This window comes from Colletotrichum costaricense (assembly GCF_030867565.1).
Source record: "Colletotrichum costaricense strain IMI 309622 chromosome Unknown Scaffold_23.1, whole genome shotgun sequence".
Taxonomy (NCBI): domain Eukaryota; kingdom Fungi; phylum Ascomycota; class Sordariomycetes; order Glomerellales; family Glomerellaceae; genus Colletotrichum; species Colletotrichum costaricense.
In genome coordinates, this window is record NW_026848252.1 from 61,212 (window position 1) to 75,392 (window position 14,181).

Consider the following 14,181-nt stretch of genomic DNA (forward strand, 5'->3'; position numbering starts at 1 on the left):
GCGGCGCTAGATATGCATGATGGCCATGAGAGCTGAGTTCATGGCTTCCTTGGCAGTGGAATTCCTCGTACGTTACACAAAGGACTTCTGCAACTGCAGACTCCCAGTCGGGCTTGACGGTAATGACACCGTCGTCATTATAAACCAGCCTACTGTTCATGTCAATTATATCGAATCAACCAGCTCATCATCCTTCTGTCTCTTCTTCTACCCATAACTATGCAGCTTCAAATCTCTATCTCAGGCTTGTTCCTGGCGCTGACTGCTTGCACCAATGCAGCTTCCATCGCAAAGCGAGATGTCAGAGCTTCCTCAACCCTACAGACTGGATGGTCGTACTCTGGCTGTTATACCGACAACAACAATGGCATCCGACAATTGTCACGGGATGGATACAGAGATTACAGCGCCATGACCGAAGAGTCATGTGTAGCATTTTGCAGCAGCAAGGGCTACTCCGTTGCGGGAGTCGAATATTCTAGCGAGGTAAGCAACACCACCTTGTCCTCCTCCATCGCATACATACTCACCCATCCTTTCCAGTGTTACTGCGACTACCAACTGGCTTCAACTTCGCAGAAGGAGCCCGAAGCAGACTGCAACATGCCATGCAGCGGCGACAGCTCAGAAGCCTGCGGCGGCAGCGACAGACTTTCGGTTTTCACAAACGGCGTCGCTGTCCCCGTGATCAACCCCGGTCCTCTTGGTTGGTCATCCCTCGGCTGCCAGAACGACCCCGGCCCAAGACTCCTTTCCTACCGGACTGGCGTCGTAGCCGGAGACTCGAAGATGTCCGTGTTGCAGTGCACCAACGCTTGCCAGGCTGCCGGCTACTCACTTGCCGGTGTGGAGTACTCATCTGAGTGCTATTGCGACAACCAGCTCCGCAATGCAGGCTCTTCGGGCTTTGACGGATGCAACATGCTCTGCTCCGGCAACAGCTCTGAGTACTGTGGCGGCCCAAATCGTATCAACGTCTACCAGGCATCCGCTAAGCCGAAGACTCCCAGCGTTTTGCCCTCGGGCTGGGCCGACAAGGGATGTTTGAAGGACAATGTACTTGGCCGAGCTCTTACGGTCAATGTTGACGTCGTTGGTGGCACACAGAACATGTCTGTCGGCGGATGTATTTCGGCTTGCACTGCTTCTGGATACCCCGTTGCCGGCGTCGAGTACTCGCAGGAATGTTGGTGTGATAGCCAGATCAGAAACGGCGGTGTGGCGGCATCGGATGGTTGTGATATGCCTTGCAAGGGCAACACGGCAGAATTCTGTGGCGGAAGCAACCGCCTCAACATCTATGCTTCGGGTTCTTTGAGTTTGCCGGTTAGCTCGACGTCCTCTCCCACCACTTCGACAACCTCGACAAGAACTACTTCATCATCTGTCTCAACCACCTCGAGCTCCTTTACAACTTCAAAGTCTACGACTAGCCCCACTGCATCATCTACCTCGTCTTCTGTCTCGTCAACATCTTCATCTACCTCGACTTCGTCTTCGAGCTCTTCAACGACTTCAAAGTCTTCGACAAGCTCCACGTCATCTTCAACTGCTTCCTCCACCCCGTCTAGCACTTCGAGCATAACGATCACTACGAGCAGTTCGTCCACAAAGACTTCCACGATTACCACCACGAGCTCTTCGAGTACTACTGCCGCCAGTTCGTCATCTTCGAAGACATCATCTTCCTCGTCCACTTCAACTACTTCGGCTAATGCGTGCCGCGCAACCATCAGTGAGTCTTCTCAATCAACAATTCAGTCTGCCACAAATAATCTAACAAATGTATAGACAGCGGTTATGTCCAGAACGGCGGCTTCGACAGCGGCTTTGACAGCTGGAGCTTTGCGCTTTACCAACCCAGCGATCCTGTCACGTCAGCGGTCATTTCAGACAACCATCAGACTTCAGGTTGCTCAGCTCTGTAAGTCACGAAACTCTCTGTACCGGCAGTAGATACCATCATCAAGCAAGTACCTAGCTAATACAATCACAAAGCGTTTTCTACCCGTCCGGAACTTCAAACCGCCAGGCTTACATTTATCAATCCATCACCGGCCTGCCCGTTCGAGCCTCTAGGACCGTAACGTTCTATGCAGGCCGTCTTGATTCTGCGACAAAACAGGACAATGCGAAGGTCTACGTTGCTTGGGGCGATACCGTTATGGGTCCGTCAACTGTTTGCGGCAGTTCTAGCTACCCGTGCTTGACGGCCTACAGCAACGCGGGTGGTTACAGACAATACAGGTTCACCTTCACTCCCACCGCAGCCAGCGGTACCCTTTCCATAGGTTTTACCTGGGATGCCGGGTCAAACGCTGCTCCTGTCATTATCGATGGCATTATCTTGTCTTGAGGACAGCGTTTGAACGCCGGTGTATCTTCCTGGGTGAGCGAATGATTCCTTTGTTTATATAGAACCAGCATAGCGTAGACTTAGAAGATCTTATCAGGATTTTCCTTCAACTTTCATTCCTTGAATAATCATGATCGTTAATTTCAACTCTCTGCTGCCTTTGACGCCAGAGGTATCAAAATTTCGACTCCCTCAATTGTGCTCAACGTAGGAGAGACATTAATGTAGGAAATTGCTCAGTCAGCCTTCAGTACACGTCTAAGAAAATCTTTTTGTCCAGCGATATTTTTGTCGAACGCGATTCCCCCCTTGTACAAATCAAAGTGGCCACCATCGACCCTCAACGCTTCTCCAAAAGGAGCACGTTTGACGCAGTCCTCCGCGGCACCTAAGCATGCTTCATTGTCCCATGTGGGGAGAACAACCAAGTATGGGCGAGTACTTTTGTGTATGTGTAACAGCGGCCGATTTATCATGATGTTGAGAAGAGACCGCCCAGCGATCACATTAGGCCAGTCTCGTCCATCACCAGGCGACAAGCGATTCCAACCATCGTAAGCCTCTTGTGAAGCCATAACAGCCGTGGTGGAACCATCGCTAATGAGGTCGACGTACTTCGGCTCCTTGGTTCCCAGAACATACGAACCAACGATATCAGCGGCAGCCGTCGTCGCCAGTCTCAAAGACCGGAGCAGCGGCATCTGCATCACACCAGCCAGCCCGTCAACGAGCGGACACTGCGCTATACCGGCTGCAAGCTCGTGATCTTCGGCCATGAGAGCGGTGGTGTGCATGCCGCCAAAGCTACTTCCCCACGCAACGATTCGTGATGAGTCGGCCCACGTGCTCTGATCCGGCTCCCGAACCCACTTGATGACATCGCGGAAGTCTTGCAGCTCGTTCCCGACATCGAGAACGTTCCGTGGGAAGCCTTCGCTCTCGCCAAAGCCTAGGTAGTCAAATGTAACGGCAGTGTAGCCCTCGGCAGTGAAGTGGCTTGCGAAAGGGGCGAGGCCGGCGGCCTTGATGGCGCCGATGCCGTGGCCCATCACGATGACGGGTGCAGGGTGTTTTATTCCATCGGGCTTGTATATGGAAATGGCAATCTTTTGGCCATACCGGCTAGACGTGATGAACCGATCTTCGATAGTGTAGCCCATGCTGATATCGTCTGAGGCTTCGTGACAGTGGAGGAGTCTCAGGTCCTCAAAAAGAGTCTTATGCGAGCTCGCGTTCGATGTTGATTAACGCGAGACTCATCCAGGTATGTCGTGGTTTCTTGCTCGGCGAACCACAGGGTCGAATGGCATCTCGGTTTCTAGGCATGCATAAATGTCGCACGACCATTTGCACGGACTCAATTGAGCCTCGGCTTGTTATGCGGAGGTGTTACATGGTGAGGGAGCTATCCTGAACCTAAGTGGACGTTGCAATTGCGGGGAAGTATCAGACGGAGAGCGGTTATTGCCCGCCGGCTTTTCTGTCCATCCGTCGATCCGAAGGATATAGGGCAGAGGATGTTTGGCGAATAGCATCAGGCGACTGGCCTAATACCTCTCCTTTGATGATTTTGGACAGCTTCAGTGACCATGTCTTCCTCGACTGCCCAGTCCGCCTTATCTGTGAAGCTTATCGAGCTGTTCCAAAACTTCAAAACGCCAGGCATCCTGAAGTTAGTCTTCCGGCGTGGGTGGCCGAGATTCGTTCTGGCCTTGCTGCTCGGTATAGCAACCCTTCGAAAGACCAATGGTCTCCTGAGTCAAGCGACTCTTAACAACTTCACTCAAGATAACTACGACTGGCGAAGGGAGCTCGTCGTAGTTACCGGTGGATCTGGAGGCCTTGGAGACAAGCTGGTGCGCAAGCTGGCCAAGAATTGTATCAAAGTCATAAGTCTCGATATTGTTCCGCCGAGAACTCCGCTACGTAAGTCTGGCCTGCGTTCTTGAACTATCTCTCATGAGTATTTCCGCTAAAGCTGCAGTCAGCGTCGAACGCGTCCTTCTACGAAGTGGACATCACATCAAGCAAGTCGATCAAGGAGGTCGCAAGCCAAATCCGTCAAGATCACGGTGACCCTACGGTATTGGTGAACAATGCAGGCGTCATGAAGATAGCCTCGATTCTAGACGAGACCGAGGAACAAATTCGTCACGTTTTTGACGTCAACATCATTGCCAGCTTCCTCCTGATCAAAGAATTCTTACCCTCGATGATCCACAACAACCATGGCCATGTCGTCACAGTCGCAAGTATGGCGAGCTTTGTGACAGGCGTACACAACGTGGACTACTCATGTTCCAAGATGGGCGCTCTGGGACTTCATGAAGGATTGGCTCAGGAGATCAGACATCGGTATAAAGCACCGAGAGTGCGCACAAGGTGAACAATCACAAGAATGACAAGCTAGCAAGCTGCAAAAGACTAATTTGAGCACGTCAATAGTATCATTCATCCGACCTACATAAGGACAGCTTTGATCGAAAAGGTGCACAGCTCGGGCCCCTTCAAATCAAAGATACTTGAGCCGGAACCAGTTGTAGATGCCATCTTCAAGCAGATTGTGTCTGGCCGTAGCGGCCATGTTTACTTGCCAGGGGAGTACGCCAGAGCGACAGCGATACGCGCTTGGCCTTACTGGCTTCAGGAAAGTCTCAGAAATGCGCAGAAGGAAACACTGTTACATTAACCCCAAGGAACGGAACTTGAGCTTGTGCAAAGGCTTCGACGGTTGAATTCGCAAGAACAAATTGTCCCACAATCCATCAGCTTGCCAGCATTGACCATGAGAAGTTGAAACCAATTACTTGAATTAATCGCTAGTTTTTTTACTAATAATCCTGCAAAGATATTATTCCAGGTATCCAAATGATATATAGCTCTGGCTGACTGTAAGGTATCACTTTTCGTGAGCCACGTCAATGACTTCCATCTTGTGCAGATGTCTCATTTCGCAACTGCACAGTCGTCTTGTACGACTTGAACTTCCTCGCTGGGACGCCCTTTGCGAACATTTCGTCAAGCTCTTCGTAGGAGCGACCGCCAGTCTCAGGCTGAAAGAGCCAAAGATATGCCAGGGAAAAGAGACACAAGCCACCGAAGATGAAGGCAATCTTGGCGCCGAGGTTGGCCTTGTCCGGGTTGAACATGTACGGGATAACGAATTGCCACATAACGTTGATGGAGTTTTGCGATGCATATCCGATGGCGACGGTCTTAGCTCTCAGACGAGAAGTCGACACTTCGGCAAGCAGAGAAAAGGCGGTTGATCCGATGGAGACGTTGTACCACCAGCTGTAGATGAGAATGAACGCGACGGTTCCTTTGATCATGGGCTGGCTGGTGCCCGTTCCCAATCCGCCTGTAATCAAGAGGAAGACTGTGAGAATGGCCAAACCGTAGAACGTAAGATTTCTTCGGCCGACTTTGTCAATCACAGCGGCGGCCATCAAGTTGCCAACAATTGACAGAACGGGCTGAGCAATTTGAAGCCGGTAGCTCATCGAAGTAGAATAACCGGCGAGCTGAAGATAGTCTAAAGAGCGAATTGTTAGTATCGTTGCTTTAATGAGGAATGATGCCTCGAATATAGAGTTGTGAGAAGGCGGGATACTGACAAGTGAAATAGCTGGCAACAAAGGCGATCCCGCTGAAGCTCTGAATGCATAGAGGCATGATGCTGATGATGGTTCTCCTCAAGTTTGACTTCTTGAAGCACTCCAGGTAGGTGACACCGTCTGTTTCGGCTTTCACTTCATCCAATGTACGCTCAATAAGAGCGAGTTTCGCTCTGCCCTCATTACCAGAGTGTCCAAGTCTTCCAAGACTCTTAAGGGCTTCGTCCTTCTTCCCCTTGGATACTAGCCACCACGGAGACCTAAGGTAGGTTAGTCAATTCAGAGATGTATGGTCTGCGCAAAGGATTAGGAACGTACTCAGGCATGAACGGCCAAAGAATTGCTGAAACTCCAGCAAAGCCGAATTGGCAGCAGAAAACGGTACGGTAGGCCCAGCGAGACTCGACGGTGCCAGTGTAGTTGATAACAATGAAAGCAACGAGAGGACCAATTCCGTAGGCAACACCAACTCCGCAAGTGAAGATACCGCGGAGAGCTAGCGGTGTAATTTCTCCAATGTAGCTTACCATGATAGTGCCAACAGCACCAACCATGAAACCATTTAGGAGCTTTCCGGCAAAGAAGACTGGGTTGGTCGTTGCGATGAACTCAATGGCGACGGCAATGAAGGAGATGACGAGGGCGAGGGCCAGTACTTTCTTTCGGCCAATGTAATCAGCGAGCTCGGCGGAGGCAATCGACGAAATCACGGCACTGCAGGATGAAGTCAGTATTACTTGCATAATACCGTAATCGTCAAGTCTCAGGCTTACGTGGCGATAGGTGCACCGCTAAAGGCAGACTGCCAGATAGCTGGAAGGACATAGTCTCCGTTGAATTCGTAACCAAAGTCCTTGCGAAATTCGGGAATCCCCACAACCGCACCTGCAGCCTGAACGTCGAAGCTGAGTAGGATGATAGTCCAGCAGGCGTAAACACACCAAGCACATGCCCATGGGTAACGGACAAACGACTTCCAGATGCCCATCTCATGGTCTTCAAAGTCGGCAGCAAGTGCTAGCTGAGAGTCGGCACTGACTTCGAGGTGTTTGGCATCATGTTGGGAGTCAACCTTTTCGGCTGCATAGCCGTCGTCGTAATTCGCCATGACGCAGGATTATTGTCTCATAGATGGTGAGTCAAAGAGCGAAAAGAGAGTGGTGATTCAACCTTGTTCAGAGGCCGGTGCCGGTGTGGGTTACTGTAAACAGAGATGAGGGTTGTTGGGGACTTTTAATACATGATTCGAAATCATCAAGCAACCGCACGAAGAGACTTTACCCCAGGATCATGGCGAACACAGTTTTCCTGGGGTTTGGGGGCGCTTGTGGAGAAGGGGCCCAACGGCGCGGTTCCTGAAAACCGTTCGACCGACATTTACTATGACAATGTCCCCGTGGGGATCGATTTATGCGGAGGTGGTACTGGGTAAGGTTCATCCAAGAAAACCACATTGCTTGACTTGGGGTTCTAAGGCTCTGGGTTCCTCTTTGGTGCTAGGTCGTCATCCGTGAGGGGTTCGCCGGTGGTTCGCATTGCCTATTCCGGATGGTCCAAACTGGTTTGAATCAGGTGTCAGTTAGCTTCCCCGTAATTCTTCACACGAATCCTTGGCCCTTCCTCTCGGCAAATATCTCACGCGAGCCTCGAGCTACCTATTTAGAGGAAGTCGAGCGGTTGAATAGAGTCCGTTTTCCAGCTGACATCGGGCTTTAGAGTTTGGGTCAATAATACCTTAGCTGGCTTCGGTAATCTTATCCGTTCGCAACCTGTTGAGAACGACCTTAAGAGACGACAACATCCAAACATCAGGCTGCGATCGTCTGACCAGGTCGGAAGCCGAGTTCCGAGTTCAACATCAAGTATTACCTCTGGTCCAAGTCCGACTACAACCGAGCGCCTTTATCTATCCTTCATGGCATCATCAACGACTCGAGGTGCAGCAGCCCTCAATGCATTTCCGTCAAAACCGCGTGTCTTCATTCTGACCGATATTACCAACGAACCTGATGATGCAGAATCCTTCTGCAGATATCTCACATATTCCAATCAATTTCGCACAGAAGGGGTAGTTGCCGTCACTTCAACATGGCTCAAGAACAAGGTCGCGCCGCAAAATCTCCATGAGATTGTCAATGCATACGAGAAAGTAGTTGATAACCTCAACGCCCATGCCCCTACAGACTCCCTGTACCCGTCGGCGCAGAGCGTGAGAGACCTGATCAAGTCTGGTCCTCCAGTAAGTAATATTCGCCTCCGAAATCGGCATATGGTTTTCTGACAGAGCGATTCCTCAGGTTTATGGTATGGAAGCAGTCGGTGACGATATACCGCTTAGTGAAGGAGGTGAACTTCTTCTCGAGCGATTGACGGCTCCCGTAGAAGACCCTCTCTGGGTTCTCGTCTGGGGCGGCGTCAATGTGCTTGCCCAAGTCCTCAACAAGATCCGTGACCGGCCGGATGCAGCTAAACTGCGACAGAAGCTGCGTGTCTACACGATTTCTGATCAAGATGATTGCGGAGGCTGGATCCGCCAACAGTATCCCGAAATCTTCTACATTTGCTCCGTTCACGGCTGGAACCAATACCAAGCTGCCGCTTGGACTGGTATTTCGGCTCCTTGCTCTGGCGATGTGGGTGGTCCCGACGACTCGAAGGTGACTCACGAATGGGTCAAACAAAACGTTCAGATTGGTCCTTTGGGCGCCGCGTACCCAGATTTTGAGTTTATTATCGAGGGGGACACGCCCACGTTCCTTTATCTCATTCAAAATGGTTTGGGCGTTCCAGAAGAGCCTCTGTATGGATCTTGGGGTGGCCGCTATATCCCGGTGAACGTGAGCTCAAAGGGGCTTTCTTCTAGGGGTCATTTTGCAGACGCAATTGACACTGTAACAGGTGTAGATGGCAAGCCGCACAGGTCCAATCAGGCGACCATCTGGAGGTGGAGAAATGCTTTCCAGGACGACTTTGCCGCACGTATGCAGTGGACTTTGACGTCCGATTTCAGCAAGGTCAACCATCATCCCGTCGCGGTTGTCAATGGCGATTCCGACCTGACGCCCATTCATGTCGAAGCCGATGCCGGAGGCGTGGTTACTTTCGATGCGTCGGAGAGTTACGACCCTGATGGTGACCAACTCAGCTTTAAGTGGTATCAGTACCGCGAGCCAAGCTCACTACAGACGTATCACGGACTGGAGGTGTCTGACATTGAGATCAAGGCTCTCAACGATGGGGGAAGTAAGGTGGAGGTTAAGATTGCGCCGGCAGAGAAGTCTTGCATTGTGGTCAGAGAAAAGATTCCCCTGGAGCGAGGCCTGCCGCTGCACTTGATACTGGAAGTCACGGACAGCGGCTCGCCTGCTTTGACGAGCTACCGCAGGGTGATATTACAGCCTATCGATAGAGACTTCGCAAATAGAAAGTAGACAATTGGGATCTGTAGTCTAACAAAATGCAGAATTATCAAATCCAAGATTTTTTGGATAATCAGTGGCTTTGTAGTCTTCAAGTGTGACCTAATGCATCAGCCATAGACGCTCTTCGGGAGTAAAGCATGTGTATCTCTGCGGCGGGAGTATGGGTTACAAGAGGACCATTTGGTGACCGGAAGGTTGCTGTCACTAGCAATATGTTGAACTAAAGAATGAAATCTAGTCAATTCTGTTCGTAATCGTCATGTGATCATATACCCACCTATCCGGGTAAGCAAAACCGGAGCCCGATCGGTGTAAGGCCGGCTTACTCCGGCCGGCGACTGTGCCGCAAAGGTGCCAATGTGCCGGATCGGGGCCCACATTCTCCGCAAGTCCGCCTACGGTATTCGGGCTCCGCCGGCTTTCAGAAGCTAAGTTTCAGCCAACCCCGCTTGAGTCTAGGCTTAAATTACGTCTTCGCCCTTGCTCCCTCCTGAACGGCGGCGTCGGGTGAACTATTTCACTATCTAAGCAACCTCAACAGCCTGGCATTTGGTGGTTCTCTCCATCTTCACACTGCTAGATCCCCATCACTGAAATTCACCTATCGAAACATCACCACAATGGTGCGCTTCGCCGCTAAGGATATTCCTGACCTCACAGGCAAGATCATCCTCGTTACTGGAGGCAACATCGGCCTCGGCAGGGAAACAATCACCCAGCTCAGCAAGCACAAGCCAGCCCACATCTATCTCGGAGCTAGAAATGAGTCCAAAGCATTGGCCGCAATTGAGGACATCAAGAAGACAGTGCCAGACGCGGCCCCCATCTCGTTCCTGGAGATCGACCTGACGTCATTTGAGAGCGTCAAGCGTGCTGCTAAGGAATTCCAGTCGAAGTCGCAGCTCCTTCACATCCTCATGAACAATGCCGGCATCATGGCCTGGCCGCCCGGTGTAACAAAGGAGGGCTACGAGATCCAGTTCGGTACGAACCACATGGGACATGCTCTTCTCACCAAGCTCCTCCTGCCGACGCTGCAGCACACCGCCAAGGTCGGCCCCGATAAGGACGTGCGCATCATCTCTCTCTCCTCGGCGGCCGAGAACTGGGTTCCGAGCAATCTCTACAACTTTGACGACTTCAAGACCGACATGGCCTCTACGGGCACCTGGGCGCGTTACGGCGCGTCCAAGGTGGCAAACATTCATCACTCCAAGGCCCTTGCTAAGCGATACCCTGAGATCCGCTGCATCTCAATCCACCCAGGTGCTGTCAATACGAATCTCGTCAGCGGCCCCATCGCCAGCTATCCTCTCGTGAAGCCAATCGCAGGCATCCTCACCTGGCTTGTGTCAACGCCCGTATCAAAGGGTGCGCTGAACCAGCTGTGGGCCTCGGTTAGTCCGGATGCCGAGACCAGTGTGTTCTACTGGCCTGTGGGTGTGAAAGGCAAAGACTCTAAGAACGCACTGAACGAAGAGCTCGCAGAGAGTCTGTGGAAATGGACGGAGAAAGAGCTAGAGCCCTATGTTTGAGGTCGTGTCGCCACCAAGGCATGTGAACTCAATTTGAGCAACGCCGTCGCGGGGAATTCCTGTAAGATCGTATCCATTCAAGTACCTATGAAACACATCATGACATTGTAACAATTGGTCGTAATTCGACTTGTCATTTTCCGAAGACCTTGTTCGTGCTTCAGCCCGCCACTCTGCAGGGTCTTTTCGAACCTTCTTTACCGCTGGAAATGATCGTCTTGCTAGCCTACAGCTGATACTAGCAGTGCAAACACACCGTTCTATCCATAGGACTGGAAGGACATGCCGGAGCGTAACTCAAAGCAGAGCATTGGATCCTAATATGGAATAGGGATGTGAGGCTGTCGGCACTATCGAAGGCCGCAGACGACCCCTGTTGGGCCCCAGTCCCAGAACCACTGGCGCGGTGCTGCTCGTTGGAGTCCAGACCTTGGACAACCCACTTACCAGGGTCCCCAATTGGCTTGATGATCGTCCGGAAACCTCTTGCCCCAGGATTGATTCGTGGACTTGCCGCAGAGATATCCAAATTGGGTTTGCTCAGCTCTGCTAAAGATGGACAAGTTGAGTCTCGGCCGCTCAAATAGGAGCGCAAGTAATCGCCACGCCCACAATCGGTATCTGTCACTAGCACAATTTTGCCGGCGGTTACACACTTTAGCTGCTTCTCGGTCGAATGGTGTCACTGCACTGGTCCACGGCCGAGATCTGATTATCGTTGTGGGAACCATCGAATCCCAGATAGGGAACAAGCTGATGTTCAGCTCAAACTTCGAGGTCCTAGACCGTGGTCCATCGTCAGCATGGAAGGTGAAAACGGTAATTCGGCGGCGTTTGGGGACTGTGACGCGATCACAAGACATATCTGTGGCTTCTACTTCCTGGTCGTACCTCGTCTAGAGAATTAATATAAAATCAAAGGTAAGTCCTCTTACGAGATATATCTAATAATCTCCTTATCAACACAGTCCCGGCATCACTTATTCTAACAATGGCCGATCAGCAAGAGCCCATCTTCACGCCAGCCAGCGGCTATGAGTCGTTTATTTACATTTACAACAAAACCAAAGTCGATTTTGCACTTGACCGGTCGAAAGCCATTTTAGGTTCTTGGGCCAAGGGATGCCCTCCAAACACAATCAAAGCCGGAGCTGAAGCTTTGATTCAACTTAACGACAGCTTTGGTATGTAACAAGACTTTAATCTGGCTACAGGCAACGATTGAGAGCTGATAATGCAATGTAGGATTCTCGGGCAGCCAGGGAGAGGTCGTGTACGAGCTGTACCACCCTTCTGATCCTGACAATGCCCTCTCATTCAAAGTAGAATTCTGTGATCCTTATGGCAGGTGGAACGACAACTATCTGCGGACGAAGTCGAGCAATCCCAAGTTGGTATCTTGCCAAGTGCTGGACTACAACCTCACCGGCCACCCCTTTACAGGTACTATTTCAGTCTCTGGGTCCGCGCCGTCTTTCTCATTGTTAACAAACTTTTCAGGCCATGTTGAGGTCTACTTGGCCGAGAATTCGGCAAACGAAATGTTTGATGACGCCAACTCATCCGACGAGACCAACAGTGACGTTCACGCAGCCTTCGAAATTGGATTCAATGGCCCACTTGGCATCAAGATTCGAGACCCAGTTCATGAAGACATTGCCATCGCCGCCTTCATCGCATCCAGGATGCGCTTTCCTAAGGGAACCGAGTACAACAATCTCGACGCCACCCAATGGGAGTACATGCGTGGTCTCCTTTGGAGCGATGACCCACTATGTCTGTTATTCGAAGACTCTGGAGAGAGCAACAGCGAGCTAGCACTGGGTGAAAAGTTTCTAGGAGACTTCTACGCCGGCTCTCCTAGCAGTCTCACGCAGAGGAGCCACTTTGGAGACTTGCAATTCTTCCACGCAATGGCCGCCCAGTCGAATGAAGATCCGCACGACACCAAGGCAAACATGCTTTCTTGGTTGGAAATCATCTACAAGCTCGCGATCGGTGTTCAGGATGTGAAGGAGACTGACAGCCTTGCTGGCCGATTCCCGACCCGTTTCTCCAGTTACTCTGATCCCTCTGGAGACGCAAGCCTGAGGCAGCTGTTCTTGGGCAGAACGCCTTCTTACCGGAAGGCAAACATCTCCAAGCGTGCCTTTGGTCACTGTCTACACATGGTTCAAGATTCGTATGCGGTGGGGCACACACTGCGTCGCCTGTCTAACCCAGGAGATCTGGATGGCAAAGATAGCGAAGGTGAGATCCCTATGAGCCACATCCCGACATCTCGCGCTGACTTGCCCGTCCCAGGCTTCTTCAGGTTCAAGCCCGGCAAGTTTGCCAGACTAGGGCCTATCATCACCTTCCACACCTATTCTGGCCAATCCAAGCGTCATGCGCACTATGATGAGTCTAAGCAACCCCGAAGCCCCAGGGACCTCGACTCCTTCAACCACATCATTGGCGCCCGAGACGCCATCGACAAGTCCATCAAGATGATCAACTTTTATGCGCTAAAGACGAAGTGGGAGAATGGAGTCCGCGACTTCTTTGCCAACGAAGTATTTGTGCTGGACTCGAATGCCACACTCAGCAACCCTCAAGTCGATGAGAGGTTCGGATCGCCAGATACGAGCAGTCAGTCGACTTTGGAGGCTGACAGGGCGGCTGATGAAGAGTATCAGATGGGTATGGAGAGGAAAATGGCAATGCTGGAGAGCGGCTTGGCATTTTCTGAGCGTGTGTCTCCTGAGCCCCGGTCCAGGTGCTTGGGTCAACTCTCACACCGATGCATGAACCCAATTTTAATGTTCTTAAAGTTGCTTGTTGCGTTCATTGCGATAGCTTGCGCAATGTTCTTGTTCAGGGGGTTCAGGTTGGCTTGAGTCTAATCACTGGGGCTACTAAACCACTGAGAACCGGGCCAACGAATTTCAAGGTGCAATTAGCAGGACCTATTACTGAGCTATCAAAGACCTAAAATACGGAGTAGTTTGAGAGGGTTGTTTGTCTTTTGGCTTCTGTGTCATGAGCTTCGCAACGATCTCGTTGGCTACATAACAATACTTCGTGATAAGTAAGGTAGATCGATAAAACTGTATATTTGGCTTCACGGATCCGAAGTGTGTTTTGAACAACATGATGTCTATCCACGGCTCCATTCTTATCTACGAACTTCGGGCTTTAGCTCGTTTCAATTGTTACGGTGTCTCTATGTCGCGATTCGGCAACAAGTTTGGCATGTTATCATAGTTTTG

General features: G+C 51.1%; 7 protein-coding genes across 7 annotated transcripts; 5 read left to right on the plus strand and 2 right to left on the minus strand.

Annotated features, from left to right (window-relative positions):
• Window positions 1-219: 219 nt before the first annotated feature.
• Window positions 220-2,356, plus strand: CCOS01_15166 (WSC domain-containing protein; the record flags this gene model as incomplete). Its single annotated transcript, XM_060463308.1, has 4 exons — window positions 220-486; window positions 544-1,735; window positions 1,792-1,924; window positions 1,999-2,356. The coding sequence occupies 4 exons, from the start codon at window positions 220-222 to the stop codon at window positions 2,354-2,356; spliced, it is 1,950 nt and encodes a 649-aa protein (XP_060305911.1).
• A 236-nt stretch (window positions 2,357-2,592) lies between these two features.
• Window positions 2,593-3,516, minus strand: CCOS01_15167 (uncharacterized protein; the record flags this gene model as incomplete). Its single annotated transcript, XM_060463309.1, has 1 exon — window positions 2,593-3,516. One exon carries the CDS (start codon window positions 3,514-3,516, stop codon window positions 2,593-2,595), a length of 924 nt encoding a protein of 307 aa, XP_060305912.1.
• A 429-nt stretch (window positions 3,517-3,945) lies between these two features.
• On the plus strand, window positions 3,946-5,045 carry CCOS01_15168 (uncharacterized protein; the record flags this gene model as incomplete). The annotated part of the gene is made up of 3 exons (XM_060463310.1): window positions 3,946-4,282; window positions 4,345-4,738; window positions 4,802-5,045. The coding sequence occupies 3 exons, from the start codon at window positions 3,946-3,948 to the stop codon at window positions 5,043-5,045; spliced, it is 975 nt and encodes a 324-aa protein (XP_060305913.1).
• A 229-nt stretch (window positions 5,046-5,274) lies between these two features.
• Window positions 5,275-7,081, minus strand: CCOS01_15169 (maltose permease MAL31; the record flags this gene model as incomplete). Its single annotated transcript, XM_060463311.1, has 4 exons — window positions 5,275-5,891; window positions 5,974-6,233; window positions 6,292-6,687; window positions 6,747-7,081. 4 exons carry the CDS (start codon window positions 7,079-7,081, stop codon window positions 5,275-5,277), a joined length of 1,608 nt encoding a protein of 535 aa, XP_060305914.1.
• Window positions 7,082-7,888: 807 nt separating this feature from the next.
• CCOS01_15170 (uncharacterized protein) lies at window positions 7,889-9,404 on the plus strand (the record flags this gene model as incomplete). Its single annotated transcript, XM_060463312.1, has 2 exons — window positions 7,889-8,212; window positions 8,271-9,404. The coding sequence occupies 2 exons, from the start codon at window positions 7,889-7,891 to the stop codon at window positions 9,402-9,404; spliced, it is 1,458 nt and encodes a 485-aa protein (XP_060305915.1).
• A 611-nt stretch (window positions 9,405-10,015) lies between these two features.
• CCOS01_15171 (retinol dehydrogenase) lies at window positions 10,016-10,930 on the plus strand (the record flags this gene model as incomplete). The annotated part of the gene is made up of 1 exon (XM_060463313.1): window positions 10,016-10,930. The coding sequence occupies one exon, from the start codon at window positions 10,016-10,018 to the stop codon at window positions 10,928-10,930; it is 915 nt and encodes a 304-aa protein (XP_060305916.1).
• A 991-nt stretch (window positions 10,931-11,921) lies between these two features.
• Window positions 11,922-13,720, plus strand: CCOS01_15172 (uncharacterized protein; the record flags this gene model as incomplete). The annotated part of the gene is made up of 4 exons (XM_060463314.1): window positions 11,922-12,114; window positions 12,176-12,373; window positions 12,431-13,612; window positions 13,689-13,720. 4 exons carry the CDS (start codon window positions 11,922-11,924, stop codon window positions 13,718-13,720), a joined length of 1,605 nt encoding a protein of 534 aa, XP_060305917.1.
• Window positions 13,721-14,181: the final 461 nt, after the last annotated feature.